The following is a 24,433-nucleotide window of genomic DNA, read 5'->3' on the forward strand; positions in this document are numbered from 1 at the left end:
ATTGTCTCTAACTCACCATAACACCTCTCATACAAAGCTGTACTGCTCACTTTGAGTTAATTGCAATTTCCTAGCAACAGGAAGAGATGCCAAATCCATGTATGTTGTGCTGGTCCCTGACTATTAGCAAAACAAGGAAGCTTTTACTGGAATAACTTCCATTGGTGAGAGAATTTCTGAGCTTACAGGGAGCTCTTATTTAGGTGTGGCAGACTCAGAGCCTTTGGTGGCCCAAATAAATTCTGGAGACCAGATGTGAGCTCTGTACAAGCCGAAAAGCTTGTCTCTCTCTCTAACAGGTGGTCCTATAAACAATGTTATCTCATCCACCTTATTTGTCTAATGCCAAATCCATGACTTTTTAGGTAGTTTTAGAAAAGTCAATGTAATTAGGACCTTACTAAATTCAGTCCATTTGGGTCAACTTCAGCCATAGGATTTTAAAAATTGTAAATTTATTTCAGCTATTTAAATCTGAATTGTCACAGTGCTGTAACTGTAAGGACCCTGTCCCAGCAGGGAGTTCTGTATGTGTGTGGGGCTCCTGGAGGCGGGGCTGTTTTCAGAGCTGGGCAACATGTAAGGGTGGCCTACCCCTCAAAATAACTTTGTGACCCTTCTGCAACTCTCTTATGGGTCAGGATCCACAATTTGAGAAATGCTGGTCTCATGAAATTAGGGATGTAAATAGGTAAACAGTTACCCGGTAAGCATCACCCTTACTGGGTGATGGTTATTGGTAACTGGGTAACCAGTGCCCAGGCCAGCTGGCACAGTCTCTCAGTAGGCAGAGGAGCGGGGGCAGGAGGAGGGGGCTATTTCTCCAGCCCAGTTGGGCTCAGTTAACAGTGTAACTGTGATAATTTTTATCAGTTACATGGTTAATATTTGTATATATTTTTACATCCTTGCATGAAATCTATATAGAATAAGATAAAAGCACATAAAAGACCAGATTTCCTAGTCTGTAACAGGATTTTCATGGCCATGAATTTGGTCGGGCCCTATAAATAATGAAGCACCCTCTAAATTCTGCACATTTTAAAAGGGAGTAAAATTTGGACCATAAAGAAGCTGTCTTCCTCCTAAAAGGGAGTGGTGTCTAGTGTTCCTGCATGCCCTCCCCAATGAACAGAGCTCCCGCTACGTGAGGGGGTTGCAGGTACAAACAAGAGGTCATTTCATCCCTTACACAGCAGTGATGTACCAGGAGCTGCCTGCTACACAACTGCAAGTTACCATTTGCCAGCACAGGAGGTGAGTGGCTTCCTTCATAGGAGGCTTTTATTAAAACTGACATCTACAAGGATACAGTACAAAAAAAATTTTGGTCCATGAAAAACCATAATCAGTTAATAAAAACAGTAATTCTGCAACAGGTACACTTGCCTAGGCAATATCCAAGTATCCTTCACTATTACTTGCCCTGAGAAGCCGGTGGTCTGCATTAGCCGGGACCAGGACTTCAGCCCCTGGTGCTACACAGGGGCAATTCTTTAAGGGTACAGAAGGGAGGGAAGGATGGAAAGTCTATTACTTGCAGACACATTGTTGCTCGCTCTCTCTCTCTCACACACAAACACAGGCTATAGTGGCTCCTTATTTCATAGCAGCCCCTCAACAACACTTCTGGATACTGTGAGGCTGTTTGTCAGTAACATGATTTTGCAGCTAACGGCAGAAGAGCCCAACCAACTAGGTTCAGAGCCCATTCACTTCAGTCCCCAAAAGGAATCTGAGCAGAAATATATAGCCCCAGGTAAAGAGTGCACCCTCCCCGCCACTCCCCCCCCCCCCACCAACATGCCTGCCACACACACATGGCCCTGAGGGCTAAGGGCACTAATTCATTCCATGAATCAGCATCTAGGCTGCTACTCTCCCAGCTGGAGAACCCCCCCCAGCACATACTCGATCATCTGCCCTGGGACAGCTGTAGAACCTACTCTCTGACCAATCGTGGAAGACGACAAAGCAGAGGAGCCTTGACATCTGCTAACTTGTTAGGAGCTGTCGGCAGAGGCCCAGGCTGCCTCCTCACATCCATGCAAGGGGCCATTCACTTCACCAAAGGCAGAGATGCAGAATCATCAGCAGCCACCTCCAAGAAATGACCCTAAGGCTTTCTGCTCCTGCATAATCCCACCGCAAGGAGCAGCGGTGGGCGCATTCCCCACTTCCTGCTGCAGGAAGAGCAAGCAAGACTGCATTGCTGCTCAATCCTGCATGAGAACTATGCATGCAGCAGTCACCTCTTCATAGCTCCTCCATTCCTATGCTGAGCCAGGGTCTCTTTTGTGCTCCAGGCCTAGGGAACAGGAATGGAGCTTTAACTAAGACAGAGACTGGATGGGAAAAGCAGTTCTCCACGCAGCATAGAAACCCTCTTGCAGGAGAGGAGAGTCCTACAAGGGACAATGCAAGAGCACCCCCTAGGGGGACAGCGTGTGCCAACATGTAGGAGCTCTGTCTGCTGTGTCTCAGGGGACCTTGAGAAGTGAATGGCCCCGGGGCTCTGTCCACATGGCAGATCCAAGTTCTCTGGGGTGCAAGAACTAGAGCCGAGTTTTGGAGGAGAAGGGGCTGTGGTAAGGTTCTGAACTCAAGAGAAGTTCTGAGCCTGCAGCAATACTGGATATTGGGCAACGCAGAGACAGTCGGCTTGGGGACTGACAAGGCCTCAGTGAGGGAGGAAAGCAGGTAGCAGTGTGTGACCCTTTGAGCCTGTCTGCTTGCTACATCCCAAAAGCCCCGTGGGGCTCAGGAGTCACACTGATACGGACACCGCCAGAGGTGAGTGATGGCTGCAGGTCTCTATGCCGTAGTGGGGGTTGTGTGGGCCTAAACAGTGACCCCTGCAGCTCTCAGTCTCCACAAATAGCTGTGATGCCTTCTGGTCAGGGGCAGAGTGGGGCAGCTTATGTGTTGCGGATTCCCAGTGCCTGCTCCAGCTCCTGCCGTCTCTGCTGCACCTGTGAAGGAGAAGCCAGACCCCCCTGCTTTAATACACTTACAGGGCATGGTAAGTCAGAATTTCACTAGCAAATGCTCCAGGCCTGGAGGGAGGGAAGGAACCGTGAGCCCAAACCAATTCACAGCCCCTAGGAAAGACACCGGACTCCTTCCTTAGCCGGGCTGTGTCTTTCCTGTTGCCTCAATCCTGTCTGGAGCAGAGTGCACAGATGGCAGTTTGTTCCCCAGGCCAGTGGAGATGCACTCCCTGCACAGCAAGAAGGCTGCACTGCCTAGCGGTTAGAGGAAGGCAATGGAGTCAGGATGCCAGGGTCCTAATGCCAGCTTTACCAGTAATTCCCTGCATGAGCTTGGACATAACTTGTGCTTGGGCGTCCCCATTTTGAAGTGCCTCCCTCCTCCAGGGCTCTGAGGGAACTAGTGCATGGGCACAGCTCTTCAGGCTCTGACACAAAGGGCTAAGAAAAGGGCAAAGAATCTTTTTGGTTTGCTTAACAAGAAGCCTGCGATGGGGCAGTTGCAGTTTCAGTTTCATGCCGGGGATTTTTGGGGCGTGGCACCAGCTCTCTGACAGGGCCCATGTCAGGTCTGCAGCAGCACCCTGTGGACTGCTCCTGTTCAGAGATCTGAAAGCAACGGCCAAGCCAGCATGCATCCCAGCAGGGAGGGGCAGATACACTGCACAAGGGACCCTCAGCAAGCCCAAGGACCATGGGTCTGCTTGTGATAAAGGAGGTACGGGCAGTGAGATGGTGGGAAGGGCTAACACTAGTATCATGACACTGGTACTGATACTAATTGGATCTAAGCCAGCAAATCGTATGATGGGGTCTTTCCAGCACTGGTGACTGTTTAGTGCAGGGGTGGGGAACCTCAGGCCCAGAAGCCCCAGGCCCCGCAACACTGGGGAGCCCATGCTGGCACTCCAGCCTCCTGCCTCACCTCGCCTCCCCTCCCCTCCTTCCCCCCCCGGCTGTCCCCCCAGTGGACTGGAGCACACAAAATCTACTAGGCTGGGCTCCACATAGGCGCTGGTGTGCAAGGGGAATGTGGGGAGTGTCTTTCTCCTCAGTTGCAGGTCAGGGGGCCACGTCAGTGAGGGGTGTTTTGTTTGCTTCTCACTTATGTGCAACCCCCGAATGATTTTTCAGTGGATCAGCGGCCATCCCAAAGAAGGTTCCCCATCCCTGGTTTAGTGACAGTACAAAGCTACCCCCAAAAATTGCATCACCATATCTGAAGCAATAGGACTTGGGATGGCAAATCCAGGTCCACGGTGCATTGGAGATCAGGGCTGAAATGCATCAGCCGAGCTATGTGGGTGAAACCATGTGCCTGGCTGCTATGCCCAGCTTAAGCTTACGGCACCTCCCTGCAAGCAGCGCAGCGGCTGCCCGGTGTGGATGGATTCTCTCCCCCCCACTCCTCCCAGGGGAAAGCTCACCTTGGAGTAGAAGTATCTGCAGACAGCTTCCTGGGCCCAGGGCTGGAAGTAGAATTCAGCTCTACGCTCCTCTTCTGGATTCCCAACAACATCAGTCATGGTCTGGAGGCACCAAGAGAGCAGCTTACAACCCAGAGTCATGAAGCTGCCCAATTACCCTCCCCCATGTCCTGGGCTAACGACAAGCACTTTCCCCACGCAGGCTCCAGCAAGACCTGGCCCAGCCAATGCTGTCAGACTGAAATCCTGGTGCTCAATTCCAATTCTTGCTGTGGCTGCAGACCTGCACGTTGTGCCCCTGCATGGATCTCAGCTGCTCCCTGAACAAGAAGAGTCTGAGTGGATGGACTGAGCCTCTGTTGACCTTCCACATAAAAGGGCAAAACCTTTTTACCTTTAGATCTCGGCACTGCGACTGGAGCCAGTCGTTGATGAAGCCTTGGGGATCACGGGCAAAGCTCAGCATGAACTCCCGTTGTGTTTTCAGCTGGTTAATGGTTTCTATTGTCTCGTGGATCTGAGAGAAATACAGGAATGGGGTATTGCTGAATCAGAGCACAGAGCCAACCCAACAGAGAGGCAAGACAAACCAAAGGGCCCAACATGTTAGGATGGAAAACTCTCACATTTCCGTGCTGACCCAGATGTGTGACATGCATCCCATCCCACATCCCTCTGCCTGTAGAGACAGGGCAGTAGGTTCACCAACGCCCTGACATGCTCATTCAGTGCCATTCATCCAAAGATCTCACAGGGCTGTAACTACCAGGAAGCCTGACAATCCCTCCAAGACACAGCTTCACATTTACTCCACTGTAGCGAGACAGAGGCACAGAATGAAGCGACTTGCCCAAGTTCTCCGTAGATGATCCGGGAAGAGGATTTAGCATTCTAATTCCCAGTCCCTTGTTCTAACCACTAACCCAGTTTCCTTCTAATCACTCACTCTCAACTTTATTTTCTGGGTAAGTAAAAAGACTGTTGCCATGTGATTTGGTACCGTAGAAACGGTGCTAGCCTGGCAGAAATGTTGCTCTCACTGTTCCAGATCCCAAATATAAAGTCACTAGATGTATCGGTATTCAAGAAAGCCACATGAAAGATCTGCCCTGCGACAAAGCGCCAGCCAAGCTCACCCCAGCACACAATATAAGAGTTTATAGTTGGGGGGGCAAGACGCAGCTCCTACCTTGTTATCCAGGGCAGCGATTTCCTGCTGGCTGGCTGTGGACAGCAAGAAAGAATTCATCTGAGTTTTAAGAGTATCATCCACTTCCACATCGATGTCATAGCAGGCGGTTTTTTTCTGGTCGTTTGGGTCAACACTGTGAACATCAGCAAAAGAACACCCAGAAAAAGCGAGAAGCCTGAGTCAGTGTTTGAACATCTCTGAGCTCCAGAGGTTGACACAGGGGTAGGGAAGACAGTATTGACTTCTGCATTGCATTTAGTTTTTTGTAACAGGCAAAAGGGGTCAGTAACACTGAGGAGCAGGGAAATGCTTCACCTCCCTGGCACACATCCTGCATGCAGCACAGGGAGCTTACAGTCTAGAAGGGCAGCGCAAGGGCTGGAGTTCAAACACGAGAATACAAGCAGTGTGGAGATGAGCGTTGGCAGGAGGAAACAAAGCAAGGATTTACAGAACCAGTGCTTGGTGAACTGGAAAAGCAGCTGTTGAATGCACACAGGGCAGAATGACGCGTGGAAAGATGGAGAAGAGCAGGAATTTCAGCTGCTACCGAAACTGACTGCAACAAGGAGCATCTCCCCATCCAAGTCTCACTAGCTCACGTATTCGCCCTTCCCAACAAACAGCACCTCAGGGGCCAGTCTCACCTGATCACATGGTTAATGATGATTGGTTCAGGGGGCATGAGCAAAGCATGCAGCCTTTGCGGGATCTCAGAGAACTTCATTCGCGGGGACTCAAATATCTGCAAGAGAAAGAGGGGGTGGAGTGGAAAGCTGCTCAGCACTGGGAAAGGGGCAGCCTGGAGAACTTCTGGTTCCTGGAAAGAGGAGCCAAAGTTGTCCCCTGTCCCAAACACAACACTCCAGCCACCCTACGTTAGAGACATCTTTACCTGCTGGAGATACTTGTCGCAAATGACATACTCCCGCTCATGGGGGTCCTGTAGCTTGTGGGTCTTGATGTACTGCCACAGTGCCTGGATGATCACTGGTCGGGTCTGGGTATGAATCCCCAGGAGACGAGCCAGGCGGGGGTCAAGTTTGAACTGCGGAGGCTGAGGAGACAAGAGCATAACAGAGATGGGGGTAAGGATGAGGCAGCTGCCGACAGGGCTCATCCCAGTCACAAATCTGATGTTAAGACACTGCTCGCTCCCCACCAGCCTTCCTACCCTTCCTACCTGATAGTCCAGCATCAGGAGAACAGTACAACGCACATTCACATCCCCAGGCCTCTTCACCTGGAAGCCATCTGTCTCCTGGGTGGTGGCAGTTCTGTGCCACTGGGGGGGAAAAAAAAAGCAGGGGGTGGTGGTTTAGAGAGACAGACTGCCAGGCCATTCCCTCTGCTCCTGTTGCCTAGCAGGCACAACGCTTATCTGTAATTGGAGTTCAGGGATGACACAAACTCCTCCCCCCAAAGATCCTGCCCATATGACAGCATGTGAGCTCTGCCACGTGCCCCTGCACTCTACAGACAGTTGTGGTAGCTCTGACAACACCTCTGAAAGGAGGCTGGAACTCCTGCGGTGAATAGTGCAAGGAGGGTTCATCAGAGGAGCACACAGCTCACCAGTTTTAAAGGTCAAAGATTACTATCCTGGTGCATCAGGAAAGAATGAGACGGATGAAATGTGAACTCACAAGTGGCTGCAAAGGGGCTTCATTTATTTGGCGTGGATCATGTTGCTGTCCCCAAACACAACGGGCTTGGATGCAACGATTATTCACTACACCTAGAAACAGCTGATTGCAAATAACTTTGCCTTAGCCTCTTTGCTAAGACAGGTGTTCTCAGCCTTTTTCAAATAAGTATGTAAGTGTTCCTCAAAATACCAGCTGTGCTGCAAGCAAGCAGCACGTACCATTGATTGGCTTCATCATGAATGATTCCCAACAGCATGCCCAGGTTATCCATCCATCTCTGCTACGTTCCCAGGGTTATCAAACTTGCTCCAAGTACAGGGAACAGAAGAGACAAGCACACGTGGTCTGTGACTTTGCACTTCACACAGGAGCATCTTTAGCCCAAAACTTCACATATACTAATCGTACAAAGCTGAGGGATTCTGATGCTGTTCTTAGGAATCAGAATGGAGCAGAAAGGGCACAACCAAAAGTTATCATCTTACCCAATAAGTTTCAACCTCCACGAGGGAGGTTAGCACTACCTCCATTTCATAGTAGCTATAGAAATTAGTAAAAGCGGTGAGGAGTCCTGTGGCACCTTATAGACTAACTGAAGTGTAGGAGCATAAGCTTTCGTGGGCAAAGACCCACTTCGTCAGATGCATGTCTGGCAGCTCCCAGGAGCCTGCCTGGGGCCGCAAGAGGCGGGCGCCCGCTTGGTCTAGAGCAGAGACCGTGGACCTCATCCAAGTTTGGGGGGAGGCCTCCAATGTCCACAACCTCTGCACTAGGCACAGGAAAGTGGCTGTCTAGGGCAGGATAGCTGCCAGCCTGGCCACCAAAGGCCACATGCAAACCCAGGAGCAGGTTTGCATGAAAATCAAGGTGGTCCAGTGATACCCCTGATTCTGAGCCCTGAGCTTAGAACATAAGAACATAAGAATGGCCGTACTGGGTCAGACCAAAGATCCATCTAGCCCAGCACCAGGTACCCCGGAGGGGATGGACCGAAGACAATGACCAAGCCATTTGTCTTGTGCCATCCATCTCCAGCCTTCCACAAACAGAGGCCAGAGTCACCATTTCTACCCCCTGGCTAATACCACTCCATGGACCCAACCTCCATGACTTTATCTAACTTCTCTTTAAACTCTGTTATAGTTCTAGCCTTCACAGCCCCCGTGGCAAGGAGTTCCACAGGCTGACTATTTGCTTTGTGAAGAAGAACTTTCTTTTATTAGTTTGAAGCCTGCTACCCATTCATTTCATTTGATGTCCTCTAGTCCTTATATTATGAGAACTAATGAAGAACTTTTCTTTCTGCACCCTCTCCACACCACTCATGATTTTATAGACCTCTATTATATCCCCCCTCAGTCTCCTCTTTTCTAAGCTGAAAAGTCTCAGGCTCTTTAGCCTCTCTTCTTATGGGACCTGTTCCAAACCCCTGATCATTTTAGATGCCCTTTTCAGAACCCTTTCCAAGGCCAAAACATCTTTTCTGGGGTGAGGAGATCACATCTGTACACAGTACAGAAGATTTGGCGTACCATAGTCTTCTACGTCCCCTCCTCCTTCTTCCCCTGGCTTCCCCCTTCCAGCTCCCTCCTCCCAGGTTTCCCCCTCCCCTCTCCTACCCTCTCTCTTCCCCTCTCCCACCTCCTTTTTCCAGTCTCCCCAGAGGTTAATCCCCCCACACCCAGTTTCTATTTAAACACACGTGTCCTTTATTTTGTACATCAGGAAGGGGGGCTACGGAAGGGTAAGTGGAAGGAGGTGAGGGAGGACTGGGGTATGAGCCCCCGATGGGGAGGACTGGGGTGGCTCTGCGGGCTCCTCGGAGTGGAAGCTCTCCTGCAGCCCCCTGACTGACGCCCCCCGGATGGCAGCCTGTGGCAAGTGCAGCCGGGCTGATGGCCGAGTGCTGTGATGTGCCGAGTGTGGGCACTCAGGGCACTCCAAGACAGGACTGCTTTGCTGTCCCTCATCGAGGTAGACAAGCAAGTGGGGAACCCTGAGAACTGTCTGTCCGGGGTGGGGGTCGGGTCCCTTTAAGCACAGCCCTCGGCTAGCCTGAGACAGCAGCTCCACGCTCTAAGTCCTAACCTGATGCCCTGCCGGCACTGCTTCCGGCCAGCCTTAACTTCGGTTCAGTGTCCACTCAATGTGGACACGCTAGTTCGAATTAGCAAAATGCTAATTCGAACTAGTTTTTAGGTCTAGAGGCACTAGTTCGAATTAGCTTAGTTCAAATTAACTAATTCGAATTAAGTTAGTTCAAATTAGTGCTGTAGTGTAGACATACCCTCAGTGATTTATTTGGGCAGGAGCTTTTGTGGGTAAAAACTACTTTGTCAGATGCACCTGCACAGAATCCCACCAGACTCCTCGTTTTTATAAGAACTTGAGGTCACCAAATGAAATTAACAGGCAGTAGGATTTAAATCAAACAAAGGAAATATTTTTTCACACAATGCACAGTCAACCTGTGGAACTCCTTGCTACTAGCCAGGATTAGCAGGGATGGGGCCCCTAGCTAGATGCTAAAAATGGAGGGCAGGAGAGGGATCACCTGAGGATTACCTGTTCTGTTCATTGCCTCCGGGGGACTTGGCATAGGTCGCTGTCAGAAGACCAGTACTAGGCTAGATGAACCTTTGGTCTGACACATAATGGCCATTCTTACATTAGGAGATGAAGAAGTTTGCCCAAGGGCTCCTAGCAAGTCAGTACTTGAACTGGGCTCAACACTCAAGAGCTCCGGGCTCCCAGAATGACAAGGTTACTTCGTTTGGATAGGGTATAACAAAGCAGAGCTCACCTCCACCAGGTGATTGTCTGGGCCATACAGGTCCTTGTCCAGCTCGATCACCAGCGATTTGAAGAAGGAGGAGAATTTCCTTTTCTGTTTGGTGGCATCATATTTGGACAGAGCAGACTGCGGCAGCATAAAAAGGAGTGTTAGGGCAGCCACAGCCAGTAGTGCAGCACACTGGTCACATACAATAGCACTGATGGGAAACGAATGCTTTGATTCCCATTTACTGATACTAAACCCAGACCTCCCTCTAAAACCCCCCACATGTTGCCAATGGAATGTTTGCTGGTTACCCTAGCCTCTTTGCTGTCTTATATCCCTTCCCCCCATAAACTCTGTCATTCATCCATTTGCCTTTCCACTAGGGCAGCGGTGGGGAATCTAAGCCTCCGGCTTACCTGGATCTGGCCCTTAAGGCTTGGGGCTCTCCCCAGCATTGACAAATCTATGCTGGTTAGGGATGGGGTTTTTTTTTTTTGTTTCGCACTTGTGTGAAACCCCTGACTGATTTTTCTGTGGGTCAGCGGCCCCTGATGCAAAAAAGGTTCCCCACCCTTGCACTAGGGGTTGTGCCTGTGTATTTCTAGGGAACCTAGGTGTATCAAAAGCTGTTCTTCTCCACACAATCTGCCTGGCAATCAGTCCAGCAGGCTATGCCCCATAAGCTAGAGCAAACAGATCCCTCAAGAGTTACCCAGATCAGCATGAAAGGAAAGAAGCCCAAGAGCACAGGACAGTTCACAACAAACTGGGAAGTACTGGAAAAGATTTTACATCTAAAACAGACATCCCCTGGGAATCCCTTGCCAATAACTGTCGCACAAGAGCCATGTCTGACTAGCTTCCTGTGAGGCGGATTCAAGGCCTCTTCCAGGATCATGGCAAACAGTCACATTAATACAGGACAATTAGAATCCTGGAACCCCTGTTCCAAAGTTACCCTTGAGTTACTGACCCAAGAATCAAGAAGGAACCAAACTACCAGCCATAAACCCTGACCCTTCCCTTGTGGTCTGAAAACCCTGTCTTGAAGCAATTCCTCGTGGCAGACTGGAGACTTTTGGGGCGGGGAACAAACACACAGCCCCGTTATATGAAATCTGTGTGTCTGGTTCCAGAGGCAGGGAAGGCAAATGTCACAAATCTGCTCCCAACATCAATCCTCTTAGCTACGAAGAGCTAAATATTATTATTGGAGATTCATACCTCATAGGGTGGCCAACTGATTTGGCCCTCTTACCCTCTCCCCCTTCTCATCAGACTCCTGGGGCAGATACAAGCAAGGGAGGATACACTCAGAGAAAGGATCATTGTGATCATCTAGGACAGAAAGCCCCTACTTCCATCCTTAGACACTAAACAACTGGTCTTCACCTACAACCCCAGACATTTGACAGTATCTTCTTTGGGGTCAACCCAGCAGGGTTTAGCTCCCACACCCATTCAGCTCATCTTATCTGGAGAATGAATGCTGCTCCTTTGCCCGTCCCAGAGGGGCTTAGTTCCTCACACTCACGTCCTCGAGCAGCCGCCCTTCCACCCGGAGCTCCCACGAGGCAACAGTCCCTTCACCATCTTCCGCGTCCGACTTGGCTGGATTGAAGGTGTTAGAGATAAAAATGCGCAGCTTTCGCTTTTGCTAAGAGGAAAAGCATCAGCTAAATGTTAACAATAAAATGTAGAAGCAAGTAGACCTGCTCAGCCAGCCACAGCCACAACCAAGAAACCACAGAATCTGGACTCACTTTCACCTCCTGTACCTGAAAAACAGAGTGCCAGGCCAGAGAGCAAGCCAGGCAAACAACCGACTAGGGATGTTAACTAATGTGTATTTGTGTGTTTACGTGTAACTGCTGGATTTTTTAAGTTACACATTTACACGTGGTGGGGGCGGGGAGCTTAGAGCCGGGCCTGCCCACCCTCCCGCTGCCTCTGACGAAGAGGCAGCAGTGCATGGGGGCAGGCAGCTCCACAGGAGCAGATATGTGCGGGGAACTGGCTTGAGAGTTGCTTCCCGTGTGTACTGGCTCCCACCTGTTCCCCTGAGCTGCTGCCTCTGTACCTACATCACACTCCTGAGTCTTTCCAGACCCACCCAAATGTCATAAAAACAAGGAGACCTGAGGTTCCTTAGAAACTTACATATTTATTAGGGCATAAGCTTTTATGGGTAAAACCCACTTCATCAGAAGAATTGGAGTGGAGTTTACAGAAGCATGGTATATATAAAGATGACAAAAGAAAGAAGGTATTTGTGTAAATGCCATATAAGTCAGTCCTGTGTTCTCAATTCAGGTGTAGCTCTCTAAGCACCCCAGTGAGAAACCTGAGCACTATCTTCCTTTACCTTAATGGGTCGTTTCAAGGCTTCCTGGATATCGAGACGTTTCCTCATAATCGTCTGGTCTAGTTTCCTTTCAAATGCCAACAGATCCATGTAGGCCTGAGACTCTGGTACCAGTTCACGAATCTACAGCAAAGTACAAGCCAATCAAGAACACTGCTTCTCTCCCCCGAAACTGCTTACAACATAGAACTATAGCAGCAGAGGAAGCATGAATAAAAACCCTCACTCACCCTCTGAGGTAGAATCTTGTCAGCCATTTTCTTTTTCTTAGCGCTGTTTAAAGAAGGATACATGTATTAAGCGGGCAACCAGTTTGTTTCTCAAACAGCCAGAACACAAGAAAAGAAGCACAGGTGTGGGTTTATTCTCAGTCTTGGGACTCCGCTATGAGGGTACTTGCTCCATAACAACTGGCTCAGTCCAGTTCTCTCTTTCAAAGACTGTTTATTGTGACTATCAGTCTCTATACAGACACCTTCCTTACCCATCCCTTCCTCCCCAAGGCCAAAGCAGGACTGAAGCTCAGAAGCTCCTGCAAGACCAAGACCACCTATTATTTGAAGTATCCCAACAGATATAGATAGCTGGGGTTGCCCTGAGTTTGGAGAGGTGTTCGGTTAAATATTTATTTTGGCACAAAATGACTCTCGGGTTTGATTAAATATTAAGCTGGATTTTTTAACAGATAAGTATTTTAAGCCAGGCAATACTGTTGATATGTTAAGTAATAAAAACTCTTGCTCTTGAATAGGAGCAAAATATTATTATCTGAAGCTCCCATCACCCAGCGAAGTAGCTGCACAAAAAGTTTAAGTCAGTTTGAGCCAAAACAATTAAAGAAGAAAGTCCATGAGTATGCTGGGAGCAAGGGACACAGAATATGTCTACACTTGCACCCTCTGTTGAGAGAGGGATGCAAATGCACCTGAGCAAAATTGCAAATGAAGCACTGTGAATTTCCCACACTTCATTTGCATATTAATGTTATGGTGCTATTTCAAAACAACAAAAGCTGTGTAGACGCGGTTATTTAGAAAGAAAAACCTTCTTCCGAAATAACTGGTAAACCTCGTTGTAGGAGGAATAAGGGTTATTTTGCTCAGCTGCATTTATATCCCTCTCTTGAAAGAGGGTGCGAGTGTAGACATACTCACACAGAAGTCCCAGATGTTATGACCCAAACAACAAAGCAATGTGCTGATCTCTGATATCAGTGGTAAGCATACGAATTACTGAATATTGGCCAGTCCATTTTTGTAATGTGGCCCACTAGCATCCAAAGGGGTTTCTTTGGATATGATGGACAAAAATGTATGATTTGATCCCTATTTTCTGGAGGTTCATAAGTGGCCTATTTCAATTTAGATACTGCTTTCCTCGTGAGCATTTTTCTTTCTGAACCACCTTAGATTATGTCTGCTTGACATGGATATTGAGAGTCTCCCTAGCACTTTTGTAAGGGTCGGTGGGGTGGATGCACTGGTGTTTTGGACAAAATCTGCCTGACTTTGAATAACTATTCAGCAATGTGCTGTTAATTGGTTTGTTCCAGCCTTCTGCTTTAGAGAGGGCTGGATTTTGGTGGTATTATAATTATAGAACTTGTGAAGGAATTTGGTGTCCTTCAGGAGGAGTCACTAAGTGGTCACAGAAAAGATAAATCAACCTCATAATGAGGTGAGAAATCTGGCCTCTTACTTGTGGTTACGATTCTGAACCGCTTGCTGCTGGACCTGCTGGATTTGCTGAGGAGCTGGCCTCTTGCGGGACTGATCCAAACCAGACTGGGCCATTCCAGGCCGGACTGAGGGACTCCCACCATATCCTGGGGGACCCATGGAGGGTCCCTGAGGTGTCATGCGGCTGCCTGGCAACATGCCAGGGCGCTGAGGAGAGAAACACAGGGATCTGGTCTCCATCCAACCCAAACTTTGGAAAGATGGAGACTCACCAACAATGGGCTGTTAAGTCCTAAGTACAAGTAGGCTACCAAGCCATGTCTGCTGGGAGCACAAAGCCATGTGACTCATGGGCTTGCTTAGATGGACTCAGATCACAACAGGGCTAGCAGCTCCAGAATGGGATGCTTCCAACCAGGAATAAACGGGATTGTAACATATAAACCATAACCAGCAAAGCTGGCTATGAAGGACGATTCTTAATTTTACACACCTCTCCCCACTGTAGGCCTTATGTCCAAACCCCTGCCTACAATTCACTTCCACTCAGTGAATCATCACTCCTGACATTCCCATAAGATACTCCAACACTCACCCTTGCCTCAGCTCACTCATTTTGTCTAGGCTGCCTCTCCTCTCTCCTTGTTCAGCTCTTAGCTCCCCTCTTTCTACTCAATCTTCTCTTTAGGGTCACATTTTAAAATGAGAGTAACCCTTACTCAGTGATAGACATATAGCCGTGTTAGTCTGGTGTAGCTGAAACAAAATACAGGACTCTATGTAGCACTTTAAAGACTAATAAACCATCTTGTTAGTCTTTAAAGTGCTACATAGTCCTGTATTTTATTTCACCCTTACTCAGGGCATCCCTGATGACATTCTCACCCTGTTGTGCCCCCAATTTTACCCAAACATTTCCTCCTTACCCTCAAATACACCTCCCCATAGTTGGCCAAGTCACCTCACCATGCACTGAGGCTGTTTTCTCCCCTTGCCCTGAGCCCCAGCTTGCTGTCATTTCACCCCACATCCTCCTTCACCCCAGAGCCCTGGACTCACCGGGCCTCCTATGCCCCCAAGACACGAGGGTGCTCAGACCCCTCCCTCCGCCCCATTTACTGCCCCCACTTCAGACAAAGACCAAGCCCGGCCACCCCCTGACTCACCCTCAGGGACCTTCCTCCCTTCCTATTGTTCCCTTAGGGGCACCCCAGCCCAAACCCTTCCCCCTCCTGACCCCTCCCCCATCCCTCCTCCGCCTCCATCTCCGGCCCCTCCCTCTCCCCCGCTTCTATCCCCTCCCCCACTCCTGCCTCCAGCCCCCCCCCCCGTCTTACCGGGTAGGCGGCGCCCGGCAGGGGGGAGCGGTACAGGCCTTGCCCGGGAGCCGGGCCCATGCGGACGGGGGGCCCCGGGGTGCCCGGCCCCAGCGCTCCGGCCCCCCCGCTGCCGCCGCTCGGAGTCACCGACTGGAAACCCGCCCGCGCCGCCATCTTCTCCCAGCACAAAGCGGGGGAGGGGAGCGGAACCGGAACCGGACCCCGACCGTAGAGCGCGCCGGGCAGAGCGGCGCCTGAGGAGCCATAGAGTGCGCGGGGAAGAGCTCCGAGAGAGGCGCGGGACGCAGGCTGCTCCCCCTGCCGCTGGGAGGCCGGAGCTGCAAGGGGCCGCGTGTCGTCTAGAGCCGTGTTTCTGAGCCTTTTTTATAAGTATCCTTTTCTATCCCTCTGTCTACCTAGATCCCCCCAGTACCTACAGTTTTCAGACACAACATTTTTTTCTACCCATTGCAACACATTTATTTAAGCAACTTAATTGGAGCTGGCTGGGTGATGACATTTCTGGGTGTCAAAAGTACAAAAACAATAAAGTGCTGTAAAACTTACAGCAAAAGTTCAGTTTTCTCCAAATTGCCATTGTGTTGACATACTCCTCAGGCTTCTCTTGGGTACCCCACAGGGGAAGGGTACTTGTGCCACTGGTGGGGAGAATGGTGCAGGCAGAGACTGTGCCTGGGGGCAGTGTGGTGTGGAGGCCTTCCAGATGGGCTGTGGGAGGCAGGCACCTTATCCACTGCGCCCCTGGAAGAGTCCCCCAACCTTCTGGCCTTCAGAGCCCCCCCCCATATCTGTCCTATGTCCCAAGGGTGCCAGGTCCATCCATTGCTAAGCTTGTGTTGGGGGGGGGGCTTGACCCCTGTGCTTCTGGTTCTGCAGGTAGGTATGTTATGCCCTGCACCACTGGAGGAGACCCCCAACCTCTCTACTTTTAGGGCCCCCCTTCTGTGTCCTTTGTTCCCATGATGCCAGCTCCATCCCTCGGGAAGCTGGTGGTGGATGTCCCCAGGGGCATGGGGGAGCACTCACCATGGTAACAAAGAAAGGATAAGGGAGGTCAGAAGGGAGGGAGGTTCAGGACCGTCTCCTGTGGTGCAGTGGATAAGTACCTGCCGCTGGAGCCAGAGGTACAGCACTTGAGCCCTGCCTCCCTGGGGACAGCCACCCCAGCTGTCTGAGGGATGGAACATGCAGCCTGGGAACAAAGGGGGCCCTGAAGGTAGGGAGGTTGGGGGCTCTATCCCGTAGCACAGTGGATAAAGTACCTGCCGCCAGAGGCTGAGGGCTCAAGTCCCACCCCCACCCAATGTGGGTTCACCCAACACAAGCTTGGCAGCAGATGGACCTGGCACAGAGAGGGACAGTGCCAGGGGCCTGCCTGGGGAACAGGAGGCCATGCTTGGCAAACAGAGGGCAGTGTAGAAAGGGGCAGGGGGCTGTGCTCATGAGGGAGGGAGAGGGACAGGGACCCACAAGCACTGATGCCCAGAGCACCCTGGCTGCACCAGCAACCATCACTCCTGCTGTTAATGTATCCTAACACAAACACAGGGAATGCAAGGCCATGAGGTAGTTGGGGCTGGACCTTTATGGAGCAGAAGGCTGGACTAGGTTCTTCCAACCCTCATCTGTGAGTGAGTCTACGAGAAAGTTCTTCCAGCAGAGCCTAGCCCAGCTCTCCATGCGCTGTGTGCCCTAGGGATGGGCTGGGGCACCCTGGGGGGCAGGCCTGCGCACGTGCCATGTGCCCGGGGGCAGCGCTGCGCGCCTGGGCCCAGGGCACCAAAAAGGCTCAGGCCGGCCCTGGGCTTGTGTCCCACGCTGCCCCAGCCAAAGCTGGCTGCCTGCAGGTTCCACAGTCCAGATTTCTACCTCCCAGGGGCAAGGCAGATAATGGCTTCTAATCCACTCTGTCTGCGGCAGTAATGGAGCAGCTGGACAGGTCCACAGCAGAGTCTTAACTGAATGAGAGGAGCCCCAGGAAGCCAAAGTCCATTAGTGCCAGAGGGCCTCTTGAAGGGACGCTTGGGACCCTCTAATCTGATTGGCTCCAGGCCTGGAATATCCGGTGGCAAATTTGCTGAGCACCATTTAATTAAGTAGGAGGCTAATGTGATGCTGCTTTGTAGGGGCAGGAAGTCCTCTGTGGCTGAGGTGTGCTGGGCTTGTTTCCATACACACTGCCCTGGAGTGGGACCACAGGGCTGCACCATGGGAGGGGCCATAAAGCCAGCTTCCTGTGGTGCTGTGCATGACAGACAAGGTATTAGCACTGGGGCCTTGGCCAAACTCCTTCCTGTCTCCCTAACTGCCCACTGCAGTTTCTACCAGCTTCCTCTTTGCTTCCTGGCTGTGTGGCAGCTTTGTGAGGAGGCCAGGTCTTAGCAGCGGGAAGCCCATCCCTGCATACAGACTGGGGCCTGGCGCTGAAGAGTGCCCTTTCAGCAGGCCGGGAGCAGCATTCCCTTAAAGGGTGCGTTTACACAGCAGCTTCATTCCGGACCAACTGATGTTATTCCAAAATAACAAAGAGTTTGTCTACTCGACAAGCCATTATCATATATATAGTAGCCCAGTGTCTGTGTCTGTAACGCCGAAATGCTGGCTGTTCCCTCTGGGGGGGCGCTATTTCCTGAAATGCTGGCTGTTCCTCTGGGTATGTCTACACTACAGCACTAATTCGAACTAACTTAATTCGAATTAGTTAATTCGAACTAAGTTAATTCGAATTAGTGCATCTAGACCTAAAAACTAATTCAAATTAGCGTTTTGCTAATTCAAAACAGCATATCTACATTGAGTGGACCCTGAACTGAAGTTAAGGCTGGCCGGAAGCAGTGCCAGCAGGGCATCAGGTTAGGACTTAGGGTGTGGAGCTGCTGCCTCAGGCTAGCTGAGGGCTGTGCTTAAAGGGACCCAACCCCCACCCCGGACAGACAGTTCTCAGGGTTCCCTGCTTGCTTGTCTAACTCGATGAGGGACAGCAAAGCAGTCCTGTCTTGGAGTGCCCTGAATGCCCACACTCGGCACATCACAGCACTTGGCCATCAGACCGGCTGCACTTGCCGCAGGCTGCCATCCGGGGGCGGGGGGTCAATCGGGGGGCTGCAGGAGAGCTTCCACCCCGAGGAGCCCGCAGAGCCACCCCAGTCCTCTTCTTTAATACACCTGTAACTGTTTAAGCTTTAACCTGACTCCTGCAGTTGCTGTAACAGAACCAAGCACAATTTAAAAGAACTCCAGCTGGTCATAGGGCAGACACAGTGAGGGAGAGCTGGGCGTTTGGATCGTGTTGCCTCCAGGGGACAGATCCGTAGGGGCATCTGTCAGCCTTCCATAGGTTGCCTGCTGCAAAGGGACCCTCCCCTAGTCCTAGCAGCTAAAGACACGGGTATAATAAGCTCTCCCTGCAAACTTTGGGGCATCTATCAGCCTGTTGGCTGCCCGCTGTGAAGGGACCCCGGTCCTAGCGGCTAAAGACATGGACATAAAACTTTGGGGCACCCATCGGCCTTCCCTAGGCCGCCTGCTGCGAAGGAACCTTGAGTTCTAGCAGTTGAAGACTCGGGTGTACAGGGGCAGATGACCATTTTGCAGGGCCCAGGGCAGCACAATTTTGCGGGGCCCCCCTTTGCCACAGCGCATGTGCGTAGCTTCTTGAAGCCCGGGGCGGTCGCCCCACTCGCCCTGCCCTGTATCCGCCCCTGTGGGTGTATAACACACACACCACACACTGCCCTGACCATTGGCTGACACTCCCCCGTGGCGGCCCAGCTGAGTGGTGCAGAAGTCAGCTGAGCACCACGGCGGGTGGCAAAGGGGGGCCCCGCAAAATTGTGCTGCCCTGGGCCCTGCAAAATGGTCATCTGCCCCTGTACACCCGAGTCTTCAACTGCTAGAACTCAAGGTGGTGACGTGCGGCGTGACAGCAGCTCCAGGCCCCGCCTCCTGGCCGTGAATGTCACCGCCCCACCTCCCTTTGCCTACCACCATGGTGCTCGGCTGACTTTTGCACTGCTCAGCCGGACTGCTGCGGGGGAGCAAGCGGCCGTTTGGGCTCTGCACCCCACACGCACCCTGAACGAGAGGCAGGAGGGGGAGAAGAAAAAGAGAGAGACAGAGAGAGAGGCAGGAGGCAGAGGAGAGCTGAGAGAGAGAGAGGAGGAGGCAGTAGGAGAAGGAGAGAGAGAGAGAGAGAGAGAGCGGAGTGCAGGGAACTCTACCAGATAGAAAGAGCTGGCCTTAATGCAATTCAGTTTACCATGTGTTAATTAGTAACACAGGATTTAAAAAAAAATCATTAAGATCAGAGTTTTAGATATCTGCAACATTCCAAAACATTCCGTTAAGATAATATTTTTCTTTTTTGCCTTAAGCCATTAACACAGGGGTGGGCAATAATTTTTGATGGGGGGGGGCACTCCAAGAACTCGGTAAGTGGTTGAGGGCTGAGGAGGGGGTGCAGGACCTGGGAGGGGGTTGTGATCTGGAGTGCAGGAAGGGGTGCAGGGATTTGGGCTGTGACCAGGAATAGCAGATTGGGATGCAAGGTCTGAGAGGGGGTTGTGACCTGAGAAGGGGTGTAGGAGGGGGTGCAGTGTCTGGGAAGGTGTATGGGGGCTGGAGCAGGGGTGCAAAAGTTTTGGGTTACATGGGGTAGGAGGACAGAAGGGGGGAAGAGGGTTGGAGAAGGGAGGGTGGGGCTGCGGTGCCAGAGATTGACAGCTGCTGCTTCTTCTGCCTTCCCTTCCCCAGCCGATCAGCTGAGCTCCCTGTCTGAGAGGGGAGCTCTGACCCTCTGTGTGGGGCTCAGAAAAGGGAACCTTCATCTGGAGCCTTTGTGTCAGGCCCATCCAGAGTGGTGCTGGCCTGGGCCGGCTTTAGGAAGTGTGGGGCCCAATTCAAACAATTTCAACGGGGCCCCGCAGCAATTTTGGTTGAGCCCCCCCCCCAAAAAATGCACACAAAAGTTTCAACGGGGCAGCTGAGCCCCCACGCCCACCAACATGGCACAGTTCTACCCTGGGGGCACTGGATGAGGTCTGAGAGGAGAAGGAAATGCCTGAGGCCTGTTTAGCCCTTGGCCTCTCATGGAGCTACCAATGAGAGGGCTAGGGAGACGGAAGGCTCAGCAGTTGCCCCAGGCAGCTATTTGTGACCTTTGCACCATTACATGTCCCAGACGGGCCGGGACCAAACCCACGTCCCTTGAAGTCTTGGGATATTTAAGTCCAGACGTGGCCTTTGCAGCGGCTCACTCCCACTCCCAGCCCTCCTGAACGTTGGCTCGGTGGAGGCAGAATGAGGTACAGAGGGTGCATTCCCCTCACTGCAGCAGACACCCCGACGGGACACATCCTATGTTCAGCCGATGGCACCAGGTGCTGGTGAGAGGAGCAGGCTGGCTCCACGCGTCACAAAGAAGCTGTGAGCACTGGCTGCACATTGCTCAAGGCTGCTGGGAATCGTCATTCCTTTGCTGCTAACAAGGCCCTGTAACCAGAGAGGCCTCGTCTGCCGGGTGTTTAGCTCTGGACAATGATACAGGCTTGTTTTGTCACCCCTGGCTCTAGGAGGCTGCAGCACCCGCTGGAGTGTGCACGCTGCGATGGGCCATTCCACAGGCTGCATGAAAACGTGCACATGAATACGAATGGCAGACCCGGAATACGCTGCATGCGAAATACTAAGATCTCATTCGAAACGCTGTGTTATTAATGTGGTCGTGCCAAGTTCGGGCCATTAATGGTACTTCAGGACGATAATGGCCCATTAGCAAAGAGAAAATGAAGCTTGCCTGTCGGTCAGCTCGTCAAGTATGGAGACAGGGGCTTGATATGGAATCCATCTTAAACCACGTAGTTTTGCATGAGTAGCTGGGAGGGGTCAAACTGAAACAACAGGCTCCTGCTTTATGCAAATCCCATTTAAGGGTGGGGAGTGGAATAGTCCAGGTTGCCAGTTCTACATGGCTCCCCCATCCAAAGTGGCTACTGGAAACATCTAGGACTGAATGAGGGGAAGGCTCAAACCCAGACTGGGAGGCTTTTCAGTCTGTGGAAAAAGCTTATTAGAACAACTTTGAAGCTGAGAGATTCCATGTAACCAGTTTCTTTAGTGTATTAATCTCACCTTGTGTGTTCTGTTTTATTTTGTTTAGTAACCTACTTTGTTCTATCTCTGTCTCTTACGATCCCTTAAAACCTACCTTTTCTTCTTAATAAAATCACTTTTGTTTATTAATAAACTCAGTTTAAATAATTGTTATCGGGCAGGAGTTTCCTCATCTCTCTCTTTGCCCAGAGAAAGAGGCCAACATGAGCTTACCTTGTGTAAGACTTTATGCGGAGTGAGATGGATTTATCTGGGGTTCAGGTCCCATTGAGGCTGTGTGTTTGGGTGCTGTAGTGACAAGCCTCGGAGGGGTAGCTGCATGAGTCTGTATCCACAAAAACAACAAGGAATCCTGTGGCACCTTAAAGACTATCAGATTTATTGGGGCATCAGCTACTGCAGGGTAGAAAGGGTGCAGTGGTGTTAACTCACAAAAGCGTATGCCCCAGTAAATGTTGGCTTTAAGGTGCCACAGGACTCAAAGTCCTTTTGACTGAGCCTTCCCAGAGCTGAGCTGGTCTGTGTCTTATACGGCAGAGGGCTGTGACCCACCTCTCTGTGCCAGTGCTGAAGGAGGCCTGAGGGCTTTGCTCAGCTGGCCAGTGTTGAGGGCCATCCATGAGGGCAGGTTGGCAGGCGCTGTGGTATCTCAGCACAGCAAGCGACTTCCCAAGTAGCTCTCAGCAACCAAACCTGTCACACACATCCCCAGAGGAAACCCAGTCTGGAGCCCTCCCTAGGGTGCCCTGTGCTGGCTGGCAGGAGGCTCAAGGCCTGGCTTGCATGGGAAAGGAGGGGCCAGGGCTTTTCACTGGGCTGGGCCTTCACCCTTAGTGTCCAAGCCCCATGCCTGCTCAGTGCTGGAATGTGGGGCCCCTGCACGTATCCCCATTCAAAGCCAGGTCCCAGGATCTGTCCTGCCCTGCTCCACGCTGAAATGCAGAGATGTGTCTGAAGCCGGCTCACCACTGACCTGCCTGCTCATGGCGACGTGTGAGAAAGCCGTCCTTGTGGCACTGGGTGCCCACGTCTGCTCTCTGCAATAGTCTCTCCTGGTAACACGTACCTCTGGCCAGCCCCTTCCCAGGGCTGCCGAGTCCTCCAGTCCTGCCTGTGACACTCCATTGCAGCCTGGGCCCTAAAACCAGCTGTCCAGGTCTGCTCAGTGCCTGTCCCTTGGCTCATTCCTATCCAGCCTCTCTATTCCCTTGCCTGTGTGTGGGTTTACCATGGGAGCTGCGCTACTCCCTGGCTAGTTTGCCCTCTTCTAGCCTCTTGCTCCAGGGCAGGATCTCAGGGCTTACTCACTCCTTGAATGTCCTGCTTGTCCCTAACGTAGGGTTACCATATCTGAACTTTTAAAAAAGAGGAGGACACCCCTGAGAGGGACTGTATCTGTGTCAGTATCTACCAAGTCACGCTGAATTCATGTGCTATATACGGTAACCTTAGCTAACGAGGTCCCAGAGAATGATGCAGACTTCTCCCCCTGCTCTCCCCTTCTAGCTGTTAGCACTCCCCTAGCCTTCCCACAGCCGGGCTTCACTTGCAATTACACCTGGCCGGACTTCTCTCCAGTGACTTATCTGGCTCCTTGTTGGCCTGTCAGGGCTGCTGATGGGCGCACATCCCCTTGCCGGCCTGAAGCCCCACTCAGTGCCCAGGAATGCTGCCTGGAGCAAACCAGGCTGACACTCCGTGCCAGTGTGCAGCGGCCAGGCTGGTGCAGTCCCCACAGTGCTGCAGAAGTCTTTGAGCCCCACCCAGACTTTGCTCAATGGCTGGTTAATTTAGGTTCATTAAGTGGGGCACCTGGCCTCTATTATTAACTATTTTGTTCCTATTCAAAGACATCCCGCCCCGCCCCCGCCCATCACCAGAGCAGCACCAGCTCTGGCCCAAACATAGCAGGCTGGGTAGGAGTCACTATGGTCTGATGTTTATTTGACTGTTCTTAGCATCAGTGGGAACAAGATCCTGTCAAAGCAAGGGGAGCATTTCCGGCCTTCTGCACTCCAGCACATCACCTACCATGCGTTGCTCAAGTCTCCCTCAGGGACAGGGTCTGCATCATGGTGCTAGACAGCCCACTGTTGCTAATACAGCCACATCAAACAGGTTCTCACCCGCCCCAGAGAGGCATAAGCCTGGCCTTGTCTCTGCTGAATTTCAGGTTTCTGCCTGGAGCAACTGAGAGGCAGCAGCGGTGAAAGGTTGGAGGTCACACACAATCAACAAAGGCCATGTCTACACTGAGAGATAAGGTCGAATTTATTAAGGTCAGTTTTCTAGCACCCAGTGTTGTAAAGTCAAAGGTGCACTGCCCCACTGAGAGCAAGAATTAGTTCCAAGTAGCGCCTCCCCAGTAGGGTGGCTTCCGTTGACATTGAAAGCAATGCACTTTACCTTCTGGGTTATGCTCCCAGTGCACGTGGAACCAAAACTGTGCAGCTGGTGGTTCTGGGTATTTGTCGTTAGCATCCCCTATTGCACTTGTTCCTAACCCTCCCCCCACTTGAGAGCAACGGCAAGCAATCTTTTCGTGTCCTTTTTCCCCTTGGTTAGCTGCACAGACGCCATAGCAGCCTCAACCCATTGTGGATCCTGTTGAGCATCAAAGCATGATAACGATTTTAACCATGGTGCACTTAATGCTGGAGTATATCCAGGGTCCACCAGAGTGAGGACGAATCTCAGGAGGCCATAAACATACTCTTCAGTGAAGCACTTGAGTATCCTTTCTCCTCAGTGCTCTTTGTGATCTTGGCATAGAGATCTGCCTTCCTTTTGCTCATTTATAATTCTGCGAGACCAGATTCCTCTCCCAACACAGCAATTAGGTCCAGGATCTTCTGCATGCTCCATGCGAGTGCTCGTTTGCGGCCCTGGGAACTCATG

At 51.4% G+C, this 24,433-nt stretch overlaps 1 protein-coding gene across 2 annotated transcripts; it reads right to left on the minus strand.

Moving 5' to 3' along the window:
* Positions 1-1,253: 1,253 nt before the first annotated feature.
* Positions 1,254-15,616, minus strand: SMARCD1 (SWI/SNF related BAF chromatin remodeling complex subunit D1). Of its 2 annotated transcripts, none has more exons than XM_075902058.1 (13): positions 15,422-15,616; positions 14,104-14,291; positions 12,636-12,678; positions 12,406-12,528; positions 11,569-11,697; positions 10,062-10,178; positions 6,793-6,894; positions 6,505-6,666; positions 6,257-6,354; positions 5,607-5,742; positions 4,812-4,934; positions 4,418-4,519; positions 1,254-2,972 (listed from the first exon to the last, which is right to left on the minus strand). In XM_075902058.1, exons 1-13 carry the CDS (start codon positions 15,575-15,577, stop codon positions 2,919-2,921), a joined length of 1,533 nt encoding a protein of 510 aa, XP_075758173.1. In that variant the 5' UTR covers positions 15,578-15,616; the 3' UTR covers positions 1,254-2,918. The 2 variants fall into 2 exon arrangements, with proteins under 2 accessions (XP_075758173.1, XP_075758174.1); XM_075902059.1 differs by having other exon boundaries at positions 11,575-11,697; positions 15,422-15,615.
* Between the last annotated feature and the right edge of the window lie 8,817 nt (positions 15,617-24,433).

This window comes from Pelodiscus sinensis, chromosome 19 (assembly GCF_049634645.1).
Source record: "Pelodiscus sinensis isolate JC-2024 chromosome 19, ASM4963464v1, whole genome shotgun sequence".
Lineage (NCBI taxonomy): Eukaryota > Metazoa > Chordata > Testudines > Trionychidae > Pelodiscus > Pelodiscus sinensis.